Source organism: Chenopodium quinoa, unplaced genomic scaffold, assembly GCF_001683475.1.
Source record: "Chenopodium quinoa cultivar QQ74 unplaced genomic scaffold, ASM168347v1, whole genome shotgun sequence".
Taxonomy (NCBI): Eukaryota; Viridiplantae; Streptophyta; class Magnoliopsida; order Caryophyllales; family Amaranthaceae; genus Chenopodium; species Chenopodium quinoa.
This window is the reverse complement of record NW_018744890.1, coordinates 1-21,084: the sequence shown is the minus strand read 5'-3', so window position 1 is coordinate 21,084 and position 21,084 is coordinate 1. Positions and strand designations below refer to the sequence as shown.

Here is a 21,084-nt window from a genome sequence, read left to right as displayed (position 1 = left end):
CTTTCTCTCTCTTATCCTTCCTTCTCTTTCTCCTTCCTTATCCTTCTTCATCCCCTTCGTCTTCTTCGTCCCCTTAGTCCTTTTTCGCCCCCTTCATCTTCTTCGACCACCACAACAACCGGTGATGCAACACCACCACCACATCAACGACACCGACAACAACACCAGCAGCAACGACAACCACGACAACCAACAACGCCACCAACCTAACGGCGACACATTGTAGATCTAGGGTTTTTTTTTTAAAAAAAATTTTCGGATCTTTATTAATTTCAGAAGATAAATGTATATATAGTTCTTTTGTTTGATTTCATTTTTTTATTTGTATTTTTTTCGGATCTCTATTGTACGATTTGGGTGTTATGAATTTTTTTTTTCGATTTGTTATTTTACGAATTGGTTTTTGTTATTTTTTTATTTGGGTTTGGACTGGTGGATGTAGGAGGTTTGGAAGGGGGGTCTGGGTGGTGTAGGGTCCATGGGGTGTGGGTTATTAGGTGGTTCTGGGTCTGGGTGGGGTGTCTGGGTGGGGTGGGGTGTGGGTTAATAGGTGGGTCTGGGTCTGGGTGGGGTGGGATGTCTGGGTGGGGTTAGGTGCAGGTGGTGAGGGGTGTCTGGGTAGGGTTAGGTGCACGTGAGCAGTGGTGGTGAGCAGGGGTTAAGAGTGTGGGGTGGGTTAACGTGGGTGGTGTGGGAAAATGGGTTGGGGACGTGGTGGGTGGTGTGGGCTGGTGGCGGGGGTGGATCTGGGTGGGGTAAGGGTTACGGGTGGTGGTGGCTTTTTTTATTTACTTTTCCGACGGAAATTCCTCCTCCGACGGAAAATTCCGTCGGAACATTGCGACGGATTTTCAATTAAAGTCAACAAAAGCGCCGACATAAATAATTCCGTCGGAATGGACCTTTCCGACGGAAATTCCCTCGGAATATCTTGAAATTCCTACAAACTGTAATGCGACGCTGCCTTCCGACGGAATTCTGTCGGAAATCGTCATTTCCGACGGAATTTCAAGATACTCCGAGGGATTATTTCCGTCGTTGATTAGGCGTTTTCTAGTAGTGCCACTAATCTTGCAGAGCTGAGTCAAACTCGATGATCCGAGTCGACAGATGGATCAGGGTTGGGTTGATCCGACCCTATGGTGATCTCTAAAGATTTATAGGTTTTTTTTAACACACAACGAAGAAAGATATATTGCAAGCCTCTAAGGCTTATAGGGTCCATTACAACAAAAGCATCAGCCTTTCCATCATTACCATAACAACTAAAAATAATGGCGATTTGGGTATTTTTACCCCGCCACGTGGACCAACTAGAGCGTGACACGTGTCACCCAAGGGAAAGCCTAAAGTGGACCTACCAGGGTTAGACACGTGGCAGGCAGATACCCCATATGGAATTGGCGGCCTTCAAGGCCCAATTCCCTAGACTGCCCAAAAACGGCGCTGCCCAATAGTCCTAGGTTTCCGTAACCTAGGACAGGGGCATAAATCCCAATGACCCTATAAATAGGGAGATTTACCCCACTTTGGAAGAGACATTCAATGATTACAACATAATCAATTATCTCAAAAACAGAGAAAACACCTGACCTCGGAATCCGAGAAGATCTCACTTTACTTTCCGCACTTTTTACATTCTATGTACACGTTCTAACTTGATCGTCGGAGGCGGAACTCCACCCAACCGGAGTCTCTGTTGTTTTACAAGTACAGGCGCCCGAAATCCAGACTTAGTGACGTAACTCTCCCGAGGGACACAGGAAAACCCGAAACAAATGGAACTGATGGAAGGGAAATGAAACACTAAGCTATTACATAACCTACCCTTAATCAACACAGCATCAAGGAGACTATAATACAAACTGGAAAGTACAAAGGTAGTCAAAAAGCGAATTAAAAGAGTCTTTATTGAACATCAATTGCAGCGAAGAGGAACCACAAAGACTCTATCCTGAAGATAAAGAAGCACCAAGATCAGCATCATATATTTGTTTAGCAAACGGAGGAACCAAGAAGTGATCCTTATGCCCAATATTCATCTCAATCCCATAAGTAGCAAGGCTATGAGCTAAAATGTTCCTTTCTCAAGGAACATGCCTGATAAGAATGTTACCATATTCATCCTTAGAACCTCCGCAACATCGTTAATGACATCATAGAGCTCATGGTGAGGACTGAGGAACATGATCCACTGAGTTGAATAAATTCTTCAAGTACTCTGCATCAGTTTCAACTTCAATATTTCTTTATCTTGAAATCAGTAGTAACATACAGACCTTCACGCATAGCAAGTAGTTCAGCAGCAAGAGGAAACACAGCATTGTATTTACTTGAAAAGCAGAAGAACCAAGAACCATTAGCTCTTTTAATTACACCACCACCACCAGCATCTTCAGCATGCTTCTAAGCATCATCCGCATTTAATTTCATGAATCCCTCTCTAGGAGGAATCCAAACCGAAGTAGCAGAACCACCTTCATGAGCTTTGCTTTTTCCCTGCAGAATGCGAGCACTCATTTGATAATCAACAAAGAATTTGCTGAATGTATGCATGGAATGATACATTTTTTGCTCAAAAACAGCAGTGTTACGTTCCTTCCAGATATGCCACAAACAAGAACAAAAAATCACCCTCCAATTATCAGAATGGGACAAATTAAAACAATCCATTGATCCCAATCCGAATTTTTAAAGGCATGATAATCAAAATCTGTAGGAATTGTCATTCTCTGAAAAATGAAATTCCATAAGATAGATGAAGAAAAACAATCTCTAAAAAGATGAAGACGAGTCTCACTGTATATACCACATCTACAACATAGAGAAGAAAGGAGAGGAATATGATAGGAAAGAGAGAAAGAATGGAATGAGCACAATGCCACAAGAGCATATTGTATTTGTGTGGGGTCTTAATTTTCCAAATCTTTTTCCAAAGATTGGAAGGGAATGCATCATGATTAGGGGTGGTTATTGGGCGGGTCAGTGCGGGTCATTAGCGGGGCAGGTTGGTTGCGGGTCAAGATGAATATTTAGCGGGTTAGGGTCGGGTCAGGGTCAATGCGGGTTAGAGTCGAATCAGGGTCAAGGTAAAAGTGAAACGGGCTATTAATGGGCTCGTATGAAATACTCCCGTTCTATACAAAATATGGTGCAATTGAACAAAGAAATTTTAATAATAATACTACTCCAGTATGAAATTTTGAACCAGAATTTCGTAAAGATTGTATACAATCAATGAAAACTTGATGCAAGTAACGGGAAAATGTAATAGAGAATATAATAATCAATATTCAATTGACCAAATAATTGTTAAATTTCAAGATATAGTAGAATATACCAATTTCACATCAATAATTATCAATCAATTAACAATATATATCCAATTATTATCAACACACACACACACACAAAAAAAAAATCACAATATTTCTTTAACACGAATCAACTAATACTACTACTATTGCAAATTCTTGTATCAGACGGTTTTACTTGAATCGGAATTTTTTGTATAAAACGAATTAAGAGTACAAAATCAAACAAATGTAATCGAAAATTCAAGTAAAAAAACAGAATGAAACAAATCACTTACAAAAGTCCTCTTCCAATGAAATCTCCTAACATTTTTGATGATCAATTTCAGATTGCGTTACGAAAAACCATATACTATATCAAGAAATCAAAGTATGAATGAAGAAGAATAAGGAATTGATTTATATAACTGGGAAATAATCAAAGGTTCTAACAAAAAACGAGTAATTGAAAAAGTCAGAACCCAGAAATTTATATTCACAAAAATAAAAACAGAGGTCAATCTGAATTGAACTTATTTTGAGCTTATTAACGCTGAAGCGACTTCAATGGTGAACTCTGAGTGAGCTTCAATGGAGGAGAGAGAAAGGTGGGCGAAAGAACAGAGGAGAAGAGAGAGAAAATGGAAGTAAGGCTTGACCCTTAACTATTATTATTGGGTTTTTTATTTTAATTCTTAAGGCCTGATTCATTAAAAAATAAGACCCTATAAAAGCCCTACAAAATAAGACCCTATAAAAACCCTACAAAATAAGACCCTATAAAAGCCCTGTCCATTAAAAAATTAAGGGTCAAAACCCTTTAATATTAGGCCCGACCCTTTTGCCATTGGGTAGCCTTACCCAATAACCACCCCTAATCATGATTATCAGGAACTAAGGAGAGGGAGCATTGAAGATGATAGGCAGATTTTATAGAGAAATTCCCATCCTTGGTGGGAGTCCATCTTATAAAATCATCCAAATCAGAATTATAAGAGATGATAGGAGATCATCATCCAATAAACTTTTCATATCGTCGGTCAAAATAATGCTTTTAAAAAAAGATTCCAAAAAAATAAAAAAATAAAAAAAATCCTCTTTTATGACCCTTTCCAAATTCTTCTCTCTCCTCAGCTAAAGGTACATTTCCATGACATGTCTCAAATTCCTCCATTTCTGCAACTCTCATCACTCAAATCACCATTTCCATGGCTTACCTAAGACCCATCTGCTGCTCCTCCATTTTCACTTCTCATGCTTTTCTCTCTCCTCTCTCACTCACCCACTTCCAATTTTTTATTACAACCATTAAAAGATTACATTTTCAATCCCCTTTTCTCTGAGTTACAATTCTAATTTGCCCCTTTTAATGAATGTTTTCTCAATTTGAGCTTCTAAAGCCCCAAATTCTCATGTTTACTTCCAAAAAAGAGTGTGCCCATCTCATTTTCTTGATGATTTGTAGCAGAAAATGATGTTAAAGTCAACTCTTTAGCATTAAAGAAAGGATTTTTACTGGGTGCCCACCTTATATTCTTGTGATCTGGCTGTAATTCTCTTGATCTCTTTGTTGTTGTTGAATCTATATGCATTTGGGAGCAAAACCCATGATTTTAATTTATTGTGTTCATTCACTTTCAGCTGGGATTTTATTGTGGTTTCTAGGGTTTAACATTGTAGGGGTTCTTGTTTAATTTGGGAAAATACCCCCCATTTGTTATACTTTTAGTTTTATGTTGTTGTATTATTTAGCTGATTGGAAAGATAAATTATTTGGGCTAGATAGTGTAGATTTTTGCCCCTGAGAGGTGTAATTAGGGTTTGTTTTGTGGAATTTGATTGATATTGTGAGTTTTTTTTCGGCAAATGGCGGAAAACGGTGTAACTTTTGTGGAATGGAGGGAAGAATTTGTGTCTCAGGAGAGAGGCAGCAGGATTGTTCATTATATATTGAAAGATTATTGTGGGAAATCTATACTTGCTGTGGTTGGCACTGAGAGGAGTCTTAGGCACATGGTTTATGTTGTTGCTGAGGATTTTTTGAGTTATTCTGGCACTGATAATCCTGTGCAAGCTGGGTTTAAATGGAGATCAAGAAGGGAGGTGGTTGACTGGCTTACATCCCTGCTGGCCAAGCAGCAACAAGCAGGTGATCCATTCGTGCTTTCACCTTAACTTTATGTTTGTGATGTATGCATTATGTTGTTGATGATTGGCTTGTGAATATTTGATTGTTAGATGGTGCTGGTTGTGGTTATTCTAAACTTGATTGCTTTGATCATCTTGAGGGCGAGAGAGAATGGATAAGTGAAAGTTTAAGTGTTTTTAAAATGAATGATATGAGGTTTACCTTGTTTCAATGGTGTTGTTCTAAAGATTTGGATATGTCGAATCTTGATGTTTCATGATTGCCTTGATCTTCATGTGGTTGTAGTGTGGTTGCCTTGCGTTTGTGTAATCCTGTTTCAAATAAGGATGCTATGGTTTGGTCTATGGTAGCATTTGAATAAAATTGTAACTCAATACTTTTCCTTCTTTTTAGTTCGGGTATTTGATATTACCTATCCAACCTATTATTGATATAACCATCCTGATCACACTCCCTTTTAGAAAAAAGATCAATGCAACAATAGAAGAATATTTATCTAAAATTTGCACCTAATTAAATTATGGTTTATAAGCTTATTCAACGAGCAGAGAAAATAGTGGTGTGTTTCTTGATAAGTATGATGAGTCCACCCCTTTTCCCTTTATGTCTCTTGCACATATCAATTAAAATTAAGTGTATTCATACATTATAGAATTTGGTTAGATCTGAACCTGGGCAACTTATGGACTGATTTTCAATGCTCTATGATGCATTATTGGATTCTCCAGGTTCAGATGATTTCCTCATGGTTTAGGTTGTAGATGTAGCATATGGTCTATAATCCATTATATTACATGGCAACATTGCACATACCCTAGAGACCTGGGGTGTTCCCTGCTATAGCAGCTCATAAAACATCAGCTTATCTACAATATGCTCACTTTTACCTTTCAGTAACTGTCAATGATGAATTGTGAACAGATACTTATCTTGTACTTCTGATCATGACAGATTCTCCAAGTGGTGATTCAACCCATTCTTTAGGATCTTCTGAGCTATTAAGTGCTCAATATTTCACTACAGACAAAATGGTAAATCTATGAGCCTTTATTACAGTTTCTTTTTAACACCAATTTACTGATTTAAATATCCGGAATTATTTCAGGATCGTCGGGTTAAAAACTTGAAGCAATCCTACTCAGATGTTGTGTGGATAGGTGCTGCATGGACTTGTGGAAAGCAGCTAAAACACTACCCAGCATTTTGCAGGAATGGTACTACAATAGCAGTAAGTATTTGTTGTTTTCTGTAAAGTCCAATATGTTATCATGAGAATTAGATTCTTTAATGTTCATTGGATCCCCCACCCCCACCCAAGTTTGCTATTCCTATGTGATATGGAACGTTGGGGACTTAATGCAATCACAATCAATGTTGAAACTAAGTAATCAAGAATAAAATTCAAGATCAAGAGTGAATACACCTATCTTATGGGAACCTTTGTAAGATGGATAAAAACTTCATCTAAAACCTTTTGTTTCGATTGAAGGGAATGGAGGGATGAAGTATCTTTTATTTGTATAACAAATGAGGAGGAAGGGACTTGGAGGGGAGAGAAATGAAGGGATTAAACTGGAAGAAATTGATCTCTCCAACAATGGAGAGGTTTGGAAGGAAAAATCATCATTTCCCCCTCCCCCTCCCCTCCCCCTCCTGTAATAGACTAGCAATTCTACTGTAGTTAATGAGTGAAACTAAGGAATAGAAGATTGGCTATTAATTGATTGATTCATCAAAAGGGGATACAAGGGGAGCAACTAGAGGCTGCCAATCTCCTAAGCAACTTTAGGTTGCAAATCTCTCAAGTGTTTTCCTCACTAATCTCTGGATACCTTACAAAAAGTGATCTCCTTCTTTATATAATACAAAATACAATAATACTCCTAACAAGGTTACACAAAAGATTAGTTCTTCTTTTCTCTGCTTTTTCATTCCTCTTTTCTCTGCTTTCCATTTTCGGCTCTTCCATCACAAGTCTTCACTAACCCACTCTGTCCACTTCTGCCGTGGGTTCTGCTACCCTTTTATCTTGCTGACTTGGTCCCCTGCTTTGAACATCCCACCGTTAGTCTTGGTTTCTTGGTTTTCCCCATTGACTTTCCTTCTAGCATAGACCCGAATAGGCTGTGGCTGACCCGGATCCATCACACCCTACCTCCTCTTTTTTCATTCGCCTTTCTTTATCCAAATACACTCTAAAGGTGGTTGCTATTCACTATGATCAATGAGTGCAAAGATAATAGATCCCCCGGCTCTTACAATCTCAATGGTGCTCATTGGATGTGTATAGTACCCTGTTAGAAACCCTAATCTCGTGGAAAAGAGAGAAAACAGCTCTCTTTCTCTTCACACCATGAATATGTCCAAATGGGAGTGGGTATTAACATGGGAAAAAAACTTTAAGGATAAGGTAGCAGATTATTTACAATATTACATGTCATATGTTGTGCACGGACCAACTTCAGCAGTATCTATAACATGCCATGGTTTTGCCAATATGCATGGTGATCCATGCTGATTTCTGGAAATGGTAGAGGTCAAACCCCTGCATTCATCAATGCAACTTATGTTGCCTGCCCAGTGCCCAGCCAAATATGCACTTGACGCCTCTGACCATTGCTGAATTTTCCTTCTTTACTCCTACTTTATCTGTGCTTTCAAATCTAAATTAAGAATTATGATGACCACCAAGAGACTATCTAGAAAACTTAGGTTGCACAAGAACAGGTACTGACACGGATCGGGTACGAAACGGGTACGGGAAAACGTTTATCTCAAAATAAGGGACACGGGTACGAGATGTTAAAATTCATATAATATATTTAAAAAAAAAAAGAATTTGACCATATATTTGTCATTCCGTCATTTCATTAGATCATATTGTATCATATTAACAATGAGCTATATATGAAGGCACCCATATTATTTAAAAATTACCTTATTTATCTTATTTTTCTTAAATTTTCTCATTAAAAAAAAGTTGAACAGTTCATATCATAGTAGGATACGGTCCGAGACGTATCGTCGTGTGTCCCACGAGTGTCGGTGTCTGACACGGACATGGCAGTTGGATGAAGTGTCCATGTATCCTATGCATGTCATACTCAACTCTATGCCTCAAAAGGTATCAAACTACTGAAATAACCATTTAAGGAACTACATAACTGATAACACTCATAACAGTGTTATACTAGGTTGACGAGAGAAAAGTGAGCCTTGTTGAATATTAAGAAAAAAACGTCCAGACTTTGATTTCTTTACCTTTTTGAAAAATTTAGTTCCATGTAATGACTAGTTACATGCAAGGGTCATGGGTTCACATCTTCATGGCTTTTGCACATGAAAGTAACCTTTTCAGTCATTAGGGTTATTTTGATTGTAATCTAATGAATTCCACTTTGCTGCTATCAGGTTCAAGCATTTGTATTTGTGATGGCTAAAGAGGGAAATCGTTATGTTGCCTATCTAGAGGATATGTACGAAGATAAGAAGGGGATGAAGAAAGTTAAAGTCAGATGGTTTCATCACAGTCAAGAAGTGAAGGGTATAGTTCGTATACGGAATGCTCACCCGAAGGAAGTTTACATTACACCTTACACGCAGGTGATAAGTGTTGAGTGTGTTGATGGTCCTGCTATAGTCTTAACCCGTGAGCATTTTGAAAAATGCTTAGAGGGCCTTCCAGATGGTTTGCTGGGAAAGCTACATCTTTGTTGCCGTCAGTTTAGAAGTAACAAAATTAAACCATTTGATCTTAGGAAATTGCGGGGTTATAATAATCAGCCTATTATTTCTTGTTTAGAGTCTGATTCCTTTCTGAATTCTGACTCTGTATGCCGTGGGGTGATTGGGAATAAAGTTAAGATGTTTGGATCAAATGATAATGTAGCAAAAGGGACTAAGAGAACTAGGAATTATGGGGACAGAGAAAGCTTTTTGACAACTCATGGTGCGGAAGGCTTTGAAAGGAAGAAATTTATGCGTGGACCATTTTCTAAGAATGGTAACACTGATGCTTGCGATAAGAGGTTGTTTTCTTTAAAGAATGGGGAATTCCAGCGGTCACACATCCAGTTTTTTAAGGTAGATGACAAAATAGAGCTACTGTGCCAGGACAGTGGCATTCGAGGCTGTTGGTTTAGATGTATTGTCTTGGAGATATCTCGAAAGCAGATGGAGCTCCAATATAGGGATCTGGAGGACCAAGATGGATGTGGAAACCTTGAGGTACTCAATTAATGTCTTTTGCATTTGATTCATGATGAGTTGCTTAGTGACTGCCTGGAATGACATTTAATGATTTTCTCCTTGAAGATCATTGTTTCTGGCTGTTATAAGATTCAAATGGCCATTTAGTTCTGTTGGAAATATTAACCCCTGTTTGGTGCACTTGGCTAAAGTTTGAGTTAGATTAAAATTTGATTTTATTTGGTGGTGTCTTATACTCTATTGCAATGTAATGGTCTTAGTGCTATGCAAATAAACTACTCCATGGCTATCATAAAATCAATGCTTGGGCTGTTTGCCAGTTGCATGTTACATTCCTTTCAGTTGATCTGTTCTTCCTGTTACATCACTTGCAATGCATTTTTGTTTTGATTGTGAGATTCTCTTGGTTGGAGATCTCTTTCCTTTTCTGGCAACTAGTGAATTTCTTCTCAGCATAGCATCTTTATGTGATCTAGAGATGAAAATTTACTTGTGTAACTGCTTCAATGGGCTGCTGGATTAAAAAATATATTTTGAGTGAGCTCTAGCAACAAGACCGTGACTTCACAGAGTACTATAACTTTTCTTTGATAGTTGAAGTTCATATTGCCCTTTTGAAGTCCTAACATGATGAAGTAATAGCATTAGCTTACTTACTCCAGGACTAATTAGGGGCATTTGCTAATATGTCTAACTACTTTGTTATTGTACTTTTTTCCCTCTCACATCCCTTACTTTTAATACAATATTAACTCTACTACATTTTCTTATAATTTTTTAATACCCCAACTACCCCACTTACATCTTATAATATTAAAGTCAATTAATTCACCTAAAACTATGTGCCGGTCAAAATGTAACACTTATAAAATCGGAGGGAGTATAGTCTATATGTAATGTGCTACTGTTGGTTGGTTCTTTACTTTTTCTGAGGATACAACTAATATATGTCGACATTGTTGATTTATGCTGTTTGATAAATTTCAGGAATGGATTCCAGCTTTTAGGATGGCTGCACCAGATAAGCTTGGCATGCGATGTCCTGGACGACCTACAATCAGGCCTTGTCCTCCCATCAGCGATGCCAGCGATGCTGTAGATGTTGAATTTGGAATTGGAGCTCCTGTGGATGCATGGTGGAGTGATGGCTGGTGGGAAGGTGTTGTAACTGTAGTTAACAGTGCCAGAAATGATAAAGTACAGGTTTATGTTCCAGGTACTAGCCGTCCCTTTTTTCTCCCCTTTTAGTCATCAGGCATTAAGTTAATCAGTTTATGTGCCTATTTTATGTTTTCTAATGCTACTTTTTTTTATCTTATCAGGTGAGAACAAGTATTTAGATGTACTTAGAAAGGATCTCAGAGTTTCCCGAGATTGGTTGGGTGGAGAATGGTTTGATGTTAAGGCGAATCCTAATATACTTTCAGATATCAATGCTGAAGCTACACAACCTATAGTCTCAATCCTCGGGAAGGAAAATGCTGCTGATGATTCTGCCGTCAAAATTAAAGACAATGAAAATGAGGATAACTTAGTTGACTTGCCTGCTCCAGCCTCTTCTGTTGGCCATGCCGAACAAATTTCCTCTTCAGACAAAGATGATCATAATGCTGGTCACCATGTCAATGACAAAAGTGATGATGTCAGCTTGCAAGACCATGTCAATGACAAGGATGAACAAACCAAGTTGACATTGATGTCAGCTTGCAAGACATGTCTCATGTGACTGCGATTGTTGGATGATCAGAAAATTGTTGACGATGAAGATGATGGTTGTAAGGAGGGTGAATCAGGTACCGATGATGTGGAAACTGCTGCACAGGCTGATGTGGAAACTGCTGCTCAGGCTGTAGTGGAAAATGCTGCACAGGCTGATGTGGAAAATGCTGCACAGGCTGATGTGGAAACTGCTGCTCAGGCTGATGTGGAAACTACTGCTCAGGCTGATGAAGTTTTGGAATGCACAGGTGTCGCTTAGAGGCTAGAGCTGTTCCTCAAACTGTTATTGTACAAACTAGTGTAGATTTCCTGTAGCGAGCGAGAGGTGATGTTGATGGCATTTGATCTTGCATTTGAGACAATACTCCCAGGTGTACAGCAATTAGGTGAGTCTTCCAAATTGGTTTTCTTAGTTAAATTCCTAGGAAATGCCTTGGATCAAATTCCAGCTGTTATAGAGTACCTTTTAAGTGAATTAGATTTTATGTTTCCTGTTGTAACGTTAAGGTGAACTTCTAGTTTGTATGATCTAAAGTCGTAGTGAAATAAACTTTCAGCCACCACTTAATGTTTGCCATTGTTGGTTACTCCAAACAACAGTTCAAAAGTCATTACTAACAAAAGTAGTCGTTAACCTTTTGTAAATATACTGTGATTAAGTGTATTGCAAATTTCCATTGGTTCGTAGAGAGTAGACTAATTATATTTTGAAGACATGAACTTTTCTGGAGTTGTTAATCTTTAAAATGAATCTTAGGACAATATGCTGGAAACAATTTGGTGTTTTTTACTGAAAGAATTTTGTGTATGCTTTGTATTGTACATGTTTACATAGAGAGCTAACCAATTGAAGTGACTAGTCCTACATATTTTATCCGATTGTTACTGTTAGCTATAGTCTCAACCATTTATTGCCGTCAATAAATTCCATGTCGAGAAATGGCCTGGCGTCCTCAATAGTGAAAGACTTTGCCCATTTTACCCGCCTTGTTGTGTTTGCTCCCTTCCCACTGCACTCGAATTCACCAAACAATGCCGTCCTAAAAAAACATAACGCCAAAACCAGAATTATTTGTATCAGTATAGTTAAACTTTTCGTATCTTTGTTCATATATCATGCAAGTTTTAGCCGTAGTTCAGTATACATACTTCTGCCTTTCTGGGTCACCCCAGTCACTCCACCCTTCTGGTGCAATAATATCATCAATGTCACAGTATGAATATATTGCTCTTGAGTATGGCCCCCAGGCTCTTCCCAGGTAAATCAATCCGCTTCCATTGATTGTACAGTTTAAGAATGAAAACCCGGTATTTTCTTCAGGTGTATTTCGATGATGTGCTGCAATTGCTCCTGATCGATTGGCTATTGAATGAAGAACTGAATTCTGTTGTATGTATTTCTTCAATATCAGAAGAACATAAAAGGCCAAAAAGTCTTTAAAGCGCGATAGAGGGAATGTTTTGTTTTCAGGTTACCTGATATAATGATCTTGCATTGCCAAATATGAAATCGACTGATCCTTGGATGAGGCAGTGGTAAAAGTAGTGTGATCCTGTGTCATCTAAGAGAGTATCTTGAGCACCAAGGATATTGACTTTGTAGAACATTGCCCTTTCAGCTGATACTCTCAGTGCCACTGCTTGCATCCCCAATCCTCCTGGTATTGCCACTACTGTATTCTGCACCCATCATGTAAGCGAAAAAAAAAAAAGGTTACTTGTGTTCAATTGTCGACGAGCAACCCTTTCAAAAGACACGTCGAGAAGGTTACAGTCTCTAATACTAGAAAAAGAATGAGAAGGTACCTCAAAAGTAATCTCAGATGCACAAAAATAATCAGAGAATATGCTGATGGTAGCTGAACCAAAAGTTCCAAGTTCAGCACCATTACTATTTCTATCAGAAGCTTTGTTATTCCAAGTAATTACTGTATTAGAAGTCTGGTTTTCTGTCCCAATGAAGGAAATGTAAGGCTTGGAGCTTGGTACAACTACCCTTTCCCTGCTCAACAACAAAAATCATACTCAAAATTAAGTATATTTACTTATCTAGTACCAAAATATATTGATTTTCCTACCAAATACTTGTACATGTCTCAATCTTATCAACTTTTTCCACAAAAAAAGAAAAATAACTTCAAAATTTTTTTTAACAAACATTGTATTAATCTAACTTGAAATATAGATTCCTTGTGTTAATTCCTATTGATAGGATTTTGATATAAAGTACGTAGCAAAAAAAAAAAAAAAAAAAGGAGAATAGTAAATTATCGATACATATTGTTTAATTTTCTTCATTCATATAAAATCATACTACTTCCATCAATAACCAAAATGTCTCGTTCACTTCAACAAGCAATTCCCAAAATATTTCCCAAGTTAGAACTTAGTAGGTACGAAGTTTTTCCTTTCCACAAAAAAAAAAAACGCGGGGGAAGCAAAATCTAACTTTGTGGTTCATCTAGTAGCAAGATGAAACACTCATAGTTGTTCGAAACTCGAGTTAGTCATGTGTTAGTCTCATTCCCTCGAAATAATCTTATTTTGGCGAATCATGATTTGCAATAAAAGCACCCGACCTAAATTTCCGCTCCAAAAAAACAAAATAGAAAAAAAAAGTTAAAAAAAAAAAAAAGAAAAAGAAAAAAAGTCCAGCGTAACTGTCGAGCGGTAAACACCCACTAGCTCCAAAAATACGACTCAAAACACCAGAACTGCCAACTCAGTAACCGCAGAAAATCTAGAAACAAAAATTGCACAAAAAAATAATGAACATACAAAATTCTGCAAAAATCATCAAATTTCAATTTACAAAATACCTGTAAATTTCAGGAAGAATTAGAATCCTAATTCTCTGAGAATTCCAGAAGGAATCAAATCAACAGCACCTTGAACTGAATCCCTTGTTTTTCCACTTTGATCAACCACAATTACCCCACTATTATTCCAATTTAGCTTATCTTTAATCTCACTGTTTGACACCAAATATTTATAATCATCAACCTTAATATCATCCCATGTTATATAATTATAATCTCTTTGCAAAACTTCTGGTAAAATTTTGACAAAATCCCAACTCAACTAAAACACCCAGAAAACAGAGTATCTGTACTTTTCTCAGTAACATAGCTCAAATTATGTGGATTTGTGTGGGGTAATTGCTAAAATTGAAGGATTTGATGAAATTTGAAGTGGGTATTGTTGGTTTTGATGGGAATGTGAAAAAGGAGAGAGAATTTAATACTTGGAGCGTCTACTTTGTGTGACACTTCGGTTGGTAAACTAATTTAATTTTTGAGTGTAAATGCTGGTTAATTTCTGCTATTTTTGTGTTATTTGATGAAAAATGGGTGTCATAAAAAGAGTGTTAGAATTATTATTAATCCCAAATTTATATTTTGGGTAAGATGAAATTTGTAGTGATAATGGAGGAGTTGAGAATTTGCATTTTTTTTGAGATTGTTCTAAAAGTTCAGTGAAAGAATGAGTAGTTAAGAAAGTGAGGTTAAACTTGAGAGCAAGAAAAATGGTTACATGTTCTTGATTTTAATTTTTTAATAAATAATTTAAAGTTTAATTATGGTTATTTCCTTTCCCTCAAAAAAATATTTTTATGAGTGAATTTTAATGGGGTAGTTATTAAAGAGGAAGCTAGAAGGAGTTAAAATAACTGCCTTAAATAGTTAATATTAATGTTTTTGCTGATTTTTTTTACTGTTTCATTCATATTGTAAGAGCCTATTAAAATAATGAAGTGAGGCAAAGAGTCATGGGAAAAATGAAAATTTTCTATTTGAGCAAGCACTATGCCGTTGTACTTGCCATTAATGTGGGTTTTAAGTATCTAAAAATGTTTGTATAAAATCACACCTTCAATGCATTTACAACCTAGACTTCTACATATAGTCTTAAACTCTAATAACAATTTCGAAAAAATAAAGAATGTGTGTATATTGGATTGGTTTATGTAGAGTCTACTTAGTGTGGGTGTTTGAAAGAGGAAATCAGTTTTCTATAAGAATCAAACTCTCAACGCCTTAATTGATAGAAAAAGAGAAAGATGTATATAAGAATTATATAGGAATAAAACTCTCGACAATTCAACTTTTGAATAAGAGATGATGAGTGTATAACGTACTTTATTTATCGTTAGTATGATTTTGTGAATATACTTTAATTCAGTAAGCATATCACATGTGTGCATGTCACGCCCAAGAAATTCTATTTGCTCAAGAAACTTCATCATTGTCTCGTTCAAAGAAGATGTATGTCAATATGACAATGTTACTATTTGTTCATAAGAATAATTTGACTTACAATAAATCCATTTTCAAAGTTTTGTGTACAAGTCAATATTTAAGCTTATTGAAAATGTTATGTTACATAGTTACATCTAAAGTAAATAGGCAAAATAGCTGTGCACTGGATGCATGCTAACTTGTGTAGCTTGTTGGTTCATATGAAGTACAATTTAATGGCAATGCTTAATGGTTTGTTCTATATCTTCTTTACTCTTGAAAATTTTGATAAAACATTAAAGTATAGAGAAGTAAGAGAACCTCTTAGAAATTTGATTGAACTGACTTAAGGTCTCATAAAGGATATGGAGTATATTGTTCTATGAACAACTATAGAAATTATAGGATGATTTTTTTTTTTGGAAGATATCCTCTTTTATGTCCTTTAATTCACGATATATAGATAAGTTACTCATCATTAAGAGAATAGATTATAAGTATTCTCTTTTATGTCAAGAAGTTGATTTAAACAATTTAATAAACTAGTTAAATTAATTAGTTTTTAAATGCTTGACTCTCCATATTACATCATTGAAATGTAATATTACTCTTCATTGCATATGAATCACAAATGGAGGACACCAACTACTTCAATCGGTTAAAGTATGAGCTGAAATTGAATCTCGCCTATATTTCTACAATAATCTAACAATATGCAATGTTTGACGCAAACATTACTCATTCTTAGGCATTCCTTCGCTTATTTTATTACCAACTAGACTACTTTACATTCATACACTTCCATACTTTCATGCTAAGAAGCCCTTTACATAATCAGACACCAAAGTTATGTGGCCCACTCTTATACATCACAACAACGTTTAATATGGTTATTTGCTAAAATGCTTCATCTATCCAAGAAAAAAAAAGTCATTATAATCACTAGATTGTTGCCTGAAATGTGTTTGTACTTCGTAGCCTGTAAAATGACCATAGGCTAATAGTAGCGGTTTGTAAAGATTACAGACCGCCAAATAAGCAAAAGTCTAATAAATACTTCCTCTGTTTTTTTTACTTGACTTGTTTTTTTTATCACGCTTGTCAATGCAAAACTTTAACGATTAATAAGTTTAATTCTTCATAAGTAAAAATTAAAAAAGTTATACATTATGATAGTACTCATTGAGACAAATTCAAAAAAATCTTGCATATATATTTTTCTTGTAAAAGTCAAAGCGGGTCAACTGTAAAAGAACGGAGGATGTAATTTTTTTTTTTAAAAAAATAATCCTTTAAAAACAATTGGAAAAAAAATAATAAAAAGAAAAAGAAAAGAAAGTTTTCGGATAACATAACCCTGTAAAACCAAACCACTAGGCTAAGGGAGGAGAGAGAGAGAGAAGAGATAGAGGCGTGTTTGGGTGACAACAATGGCGACTTCTTCGATTTCAGCTGCTTTATTTTCTCCTCTTACAATTCGTAATACATCTTCTTCTTCAACCAAACTTGACTTTACCTCTCCTTCTCTCTTAAACCTCAGAAGAACCCTAACTCTTACTCAACAATCATCCACCTTCTCCAACTCCTCTAATTTCACTACTTTTGCTGCTCCTGAAACTTTGGAGGCTGTCGAAACTTCCCCAGATTCATTTCAGGTCTGATTTTCTGGTTTAATATAGGGATTTATTGTATTATTTGTGTTAGTTTCTTGGTTTTGAACTTGTAGTGAGTAATTTGTGCTGAATTTTGAGATGGGTATTTCTTAATTGTGTAATTTGCATATTTTGGTGAAATGGGTATTTGATAATTTTGTTATTTTTGGATAATTGAGTCATTGCTTTGTTTAGATATTCTTAAATTTGGTATATAATGAGTAATTTGTGCTGAATTTTGAGATGAGAAAATCATAATTTTGTAAATTGTTTGTTTTGGTGAAATGTGTATATAATAATTTTGATTTTAGATAATTAAATCATTAATTTGCTCTGATGTTCTGAAATTTGCTATATAGTGCTTCTTGGTTTTACTTGTGAGCTTGTAGTTGAGAAATTTTTGCTAAGTTTTAATATGAAATGAAGTTAAATTTATATGTTATGTGCATAGTTTTAGTGTGGAAAAAAAAAAATCCCTTTGAATTCCTGGTTTTATTCGTTAGCTTAAGAGGAATATGTCTTGGAATAATGTGCTTGTTGTGGAATGTAATTGTGATATAAGTGCATCTTAAGTGGGTCATTTACACTGCAGCAGTCTCCTGTTGATGTGTGTATGTGTGCGCGGGCATGTGTGTTCTAGTATTTTTTGGTGTCGGGGTGCAATGAAATTGAGAGTAACAAGATTTGTGTTTTTTTTGCTGGTGTGCTTGTGTAAGGTGTGACATTATGATAGATTATGTTGTTTTTGTCAAAGATGAAGGTAATAGTTTGTTTCTTCTTTCCTTATGGTTGTTTTATTCTGTTGTGTAGGATGGTTCTGAGACTTCCACTCTCAGCATTGGTACTGACTCTGATCAGGTATTGAGCTTTTCTTCCCTTGGTTGCTATTCCTGATGCTACAGAGTTAAATTATTTCGAAAATTTCATGTTGAATAACTTAAAGATAGCTAGTGTATAAAGCTTAAACCCACGCAAAAATTTGCCATCGATGTTCCATAGTTAAGCTCTTTTTTCTTATGTCTTGTCACTTTCACTGTAAGGGTGCTTGGAACAAGTTTCTGGAGTCAACCATGTTTCCAGGTTGTATAAGTATCTTGAGTGTATATAGACTACAAACTTAAGACCTTTATGTTTTCTAGCATTATAGTCTTATATAGATGTGATAATCTAATGCATCACTATGAAATTTAATTTTGCCTGCCTTTCCTTGTTGAACCTACATGTCATTGAAAGTTGTGAACCTCTTCATCGCTGTGTCTAGAGTCATCCTCTATGCTTAGATAGTGAAGATGAATTGTAAATTGGGATGACAGTCAAAAGCTGATTTTCAATATTCACACAAGCCGTGGTTCGTAAGTAGTTCTCTCATTAAGAGTCCTTTTGTTGCGCTGAGTATAGATCATTGAACAGAGAAGATAATGTTGCAAGACTACACTGCTATAGCAGGAAATACAGCTTTGAGTTGCTTTGTTCATCTCTAACCCTGAATCTTTTTCCTTTTCTTCTGTGGATAGGAGGGGGTTGGGGGGGGGGGGCACAAATTCTGAATGACTAGCATTTGTTTTGTATTATTCTGCAATGATTTGATTTCGTTCATATACGGATGGTGGTTTACCACCCTCCAAAGACATTAAAATCAGAGCAACCCCTATCCCAAGTCTGAAGTCCTTAGAAGAAAAGGACAGAGAAATACAAACTTCAAAGACACGAATGAATTACAAATACCTCTAAGCTCTTTTCAATGAAAGCAGCTTAATTCTATTGCAACAAACAATAATCAGGAACAAACCCATGGAAGATTAGACTAGATTACAATTAATTTCACCATCAAATTTGATGTTGATCCTGCTTGAGAGTTGAAACATACTCTCGTTCATGATTGCATCCATTTTTCTGGCTCTTTTTTTTTCCTACCATGCCCTTCCCTTCATACTTCATAGACAGATGCAACTTAAGCAGGTCTTCTACGTATAGTTCCCTTGCTTTCTTCTTTGCCTAATTGAGCTCACTCTTCTATAAGCACAGTCTCTGTATTGTTCAAACATTCTGACGATCAGACAATACCTTGTTAGTTCATGCTATATGCCTGTACCTTCCATACATCACCAATAGATGCAATTCAAGCACAACTTCTAACATAGCTCATCTAATGTTTGCCATAAACGTTTTAACAGTTGTAAGCCCTTTTGCAGTTTTGGCTATCTTCTATCCAACCCCATCTAAGTATCTCACTTCCTAGCTGATTTATAAACTGACATTGAAAGCTTATCAAAAGTGTTTTTTATTGCAAATCCCTCTCTGAAGTGTCTGAAATCGCTTTTGAGACGATCACACTTTCTTCATCAAGAACTTTTTTCTTGCACTCCAATTTTCTGACATGCTTTCAGCTTGGAAAAATGAATTTAACAAATTTAGTGTTTAGTGTTGACACAATTACTTTTTTAAGATCCAAGTAACACCCTGAAGCCTGGGAGACTCTAGACATCGTAAATATCTTTTCCTTATATTTGACTGGTTTAAACTGAAATCTTTGCTTAAGGTAAGTTTATGTGTAATTTCAGATGGCTCCAAAGCAGAAGATAAGAATTAAGCTGAGGTCCTACTGGGTCCCCTTGATAGAAGACTCCTGCAAGCAGATAATGGATGCTGCAAGGACGACAAATGCAAAAACAATGGGGCCTGTACCATTACCAACAAAGAAGAGGATATATTGTGTACTCAAATCACCCCATGTGCACAAGGATGCCCGATTCCACTTTGAAATCCGAACTCATCAGCGCCTTATTGACATATTGTACCCAACTGCCCAGACAATTGACTCGTTGATGCAACTTGATCTCCCTGCAGGTGTCGATGTGGAAGTTAAGCTCTGAAGATCTTGGGTAAGAACTCTCAAGGTCTACTTATTGTATTAGACTGCTCAAGTCATCAGTCTACTTTTCGGACTGAATGACTCAAAACTAGTTTAACATTAAACTATCACCTTATTAAACTTTGATTGCTGGAGGAACTTGGAGATCAAACGACCATTCAAAATACGCATATGTTTAAGGGACTCTAGATTTATATATGACAGCCATGATTTTGATGGCTTAATACGATTTGAGTTGGAACTAGATATATAATCATGATGGCTTGATAACTTTTATCTTGCTACAAAGTTTGCCGTTATATGTTCATGTACCAGACTGACATTGTTTTCTTTTTCCAGGACCTGTAAAAATTGCTAGATTTCAGTGGTTGCAGATGAAGATCAAAAAGCCTGTCTCGATGGATTTTTTGTGTTAAAAATTTGCAGAATTAAGTTAGCTTTGTTAATTTTTCCAGCGTTTGTAAGCTTTATTTTCCACCAAAAAAATATGCAAGCTGTATAATTGCTTATATTCCTGTAAAAACTGCTAGTTCAATGAAAATAGGGGAAGTGTTGCCACCAAAAGGTTCAGTTCAGATGCACTTTGGTACATTTTTCTGTACGATAAGGGCTCCTGTTTGAATAGTAGCTACTTGCTAAAGAAGTATTTTTGCTACATGGTCAATTTCCTCTGCTTGCAAATGTTATAAATATCAGTTAATCTCAATGATTTATGAATAAGATCAAATCCCGTCTACAACCAAAAAAAAAATATTACCCAAAGTTTTAACTTGGAATTTGTACTTGCTGTGTATTTAGACGTCATCCAATTATCCAAACAAAATCTGTAATCAATCCAACTAATGTTGTGACAAGTAGTGGATTAAATTTGAAATTTGTGAATCTAATGTGCAAGGAGCCAAATCCTCCAAAAGCTGTTGTAGACGGGTTAAAAACTACTAGCCAAAAAATA

At 36.2% G+C, this 21,084-nt stretch overlaps 3 protein-coding genes across 3 annotated transcripts; 2 read left to right on the top strand and 1 right to left on the bottom strand.

Annotated features, from left to right (window-relative positions):
- The first annotated feature begins 4,179 nt into the window (after window positions 1–4,179).
- Window positions 4,180–11,629, top strand: LOC110705924. The gene is made up of 7 exons (XM_021883843.1): window positions 4,180–5,442; window positions 6,394–6,473; window positions 6,548–6,670; window positions 8,854–9,669; window positions 10,639–10,867; window positions 10,974–11,353; window positions 11,399–11,629. The coding sequence occupies exons 1-7, from the start codon at window positions 5,160–5,162 to the stop codon at window positions 11,627–11,629; spliced, it is 2,142 nt and encodes a 713-aa protein (XP_021739535.1). The 5' UTR covers window positions 4,180–5,159.
- Window positions 11,630–11,963: 334 nt separating this feature from the next.
- On the bottom strand, window positions 11,964–13,389 carry LOC110705937 (pectinesterase QRT1-like; the record flags this gene model as incomplete). Its single annotated transcript, XM_021883852.1, has 4 exons — window positions 11,964–12,410; window positions 12,520–12,755; window positions 12,847–13,050; window positions 13,177–13,389. Coding segments are annotated over 4 exons (801 nt in total), but the record flags the coding sequence as incomplete, so codon positions are not given.
- A 3,620-nt stretch (window positions 13,390–17,009) lies between these two features.
- Window positions 17,010–20,796, top strand: LOC110705938 (30S ribosomal protein S10 alpha, chloroplastic-like). The gene is made up of 4 exons (XM_021883853.1): window positions 17,010–17,263; window positions 18,071–18,118; window positions 19,822–20,142; window positions 20,472–20,796. The coding sequence occupies exons 1-3, from the start codon at window positions 17,039–17,041 to the stop codon at window positions 20,131–20,133; spliced, it is 585 nt and encodes a 194-aa protein (XP_021739545.1). The 5' UTR covers window positions 17,010–17,038; the 3' UTR covers window positions 20,134–20,142; window positions 20,472–20,796.
- The last annotated feature ends 288 nt before the right edge of the window (window positions 20,797–21,084 follow it).

Bases quoted from the DNA above. Each gene is read 5' to 3' on its own strand.
- LOC110705924 (XM_021883843.1), top strand. From the start codon at position 5,160: ATGGCGGAAAACGGTGTAACTTTTGTGGAATGGAGGGAAGAATTTGTG. The intron at 5,443-6,393 runs GTGATCCATTCG...TGATCATGACAG, and splicing joins GGCCAAGCAGCAACAAGCAG to ATTCTCCAAGTGGTGATTCA. The intron at 6,671-8,853 runs GTAAGTATTTGT...TGCTGCTATCAG, and splicing joins GGAATGGTACTACAATAGCA to GTTCAAGCATTTGTATTTGT.
- LOC110705938 (XM_021883853.1), top strand. From the start codon at position 17,039: ATGGCGACTTCTTCGATTTCAGCTGCTTTATTTTCTCCTCTTACAATT. The intron at 17,264-18,070 runs GTCTGATTTTCT...TCTGTTGTGTAG, and splicing joins CTTCCCCAGATTCATTTCAG to GATGGTTCTGAGACTTCCAC. The intron at 18,119-19,821 runs GTATTGAGCTTT...GTGTAATTTCAG, and splicing joins TTGGTACTGACTCTGATCAG to ATGGCTCCAAAGCAGAAGAT.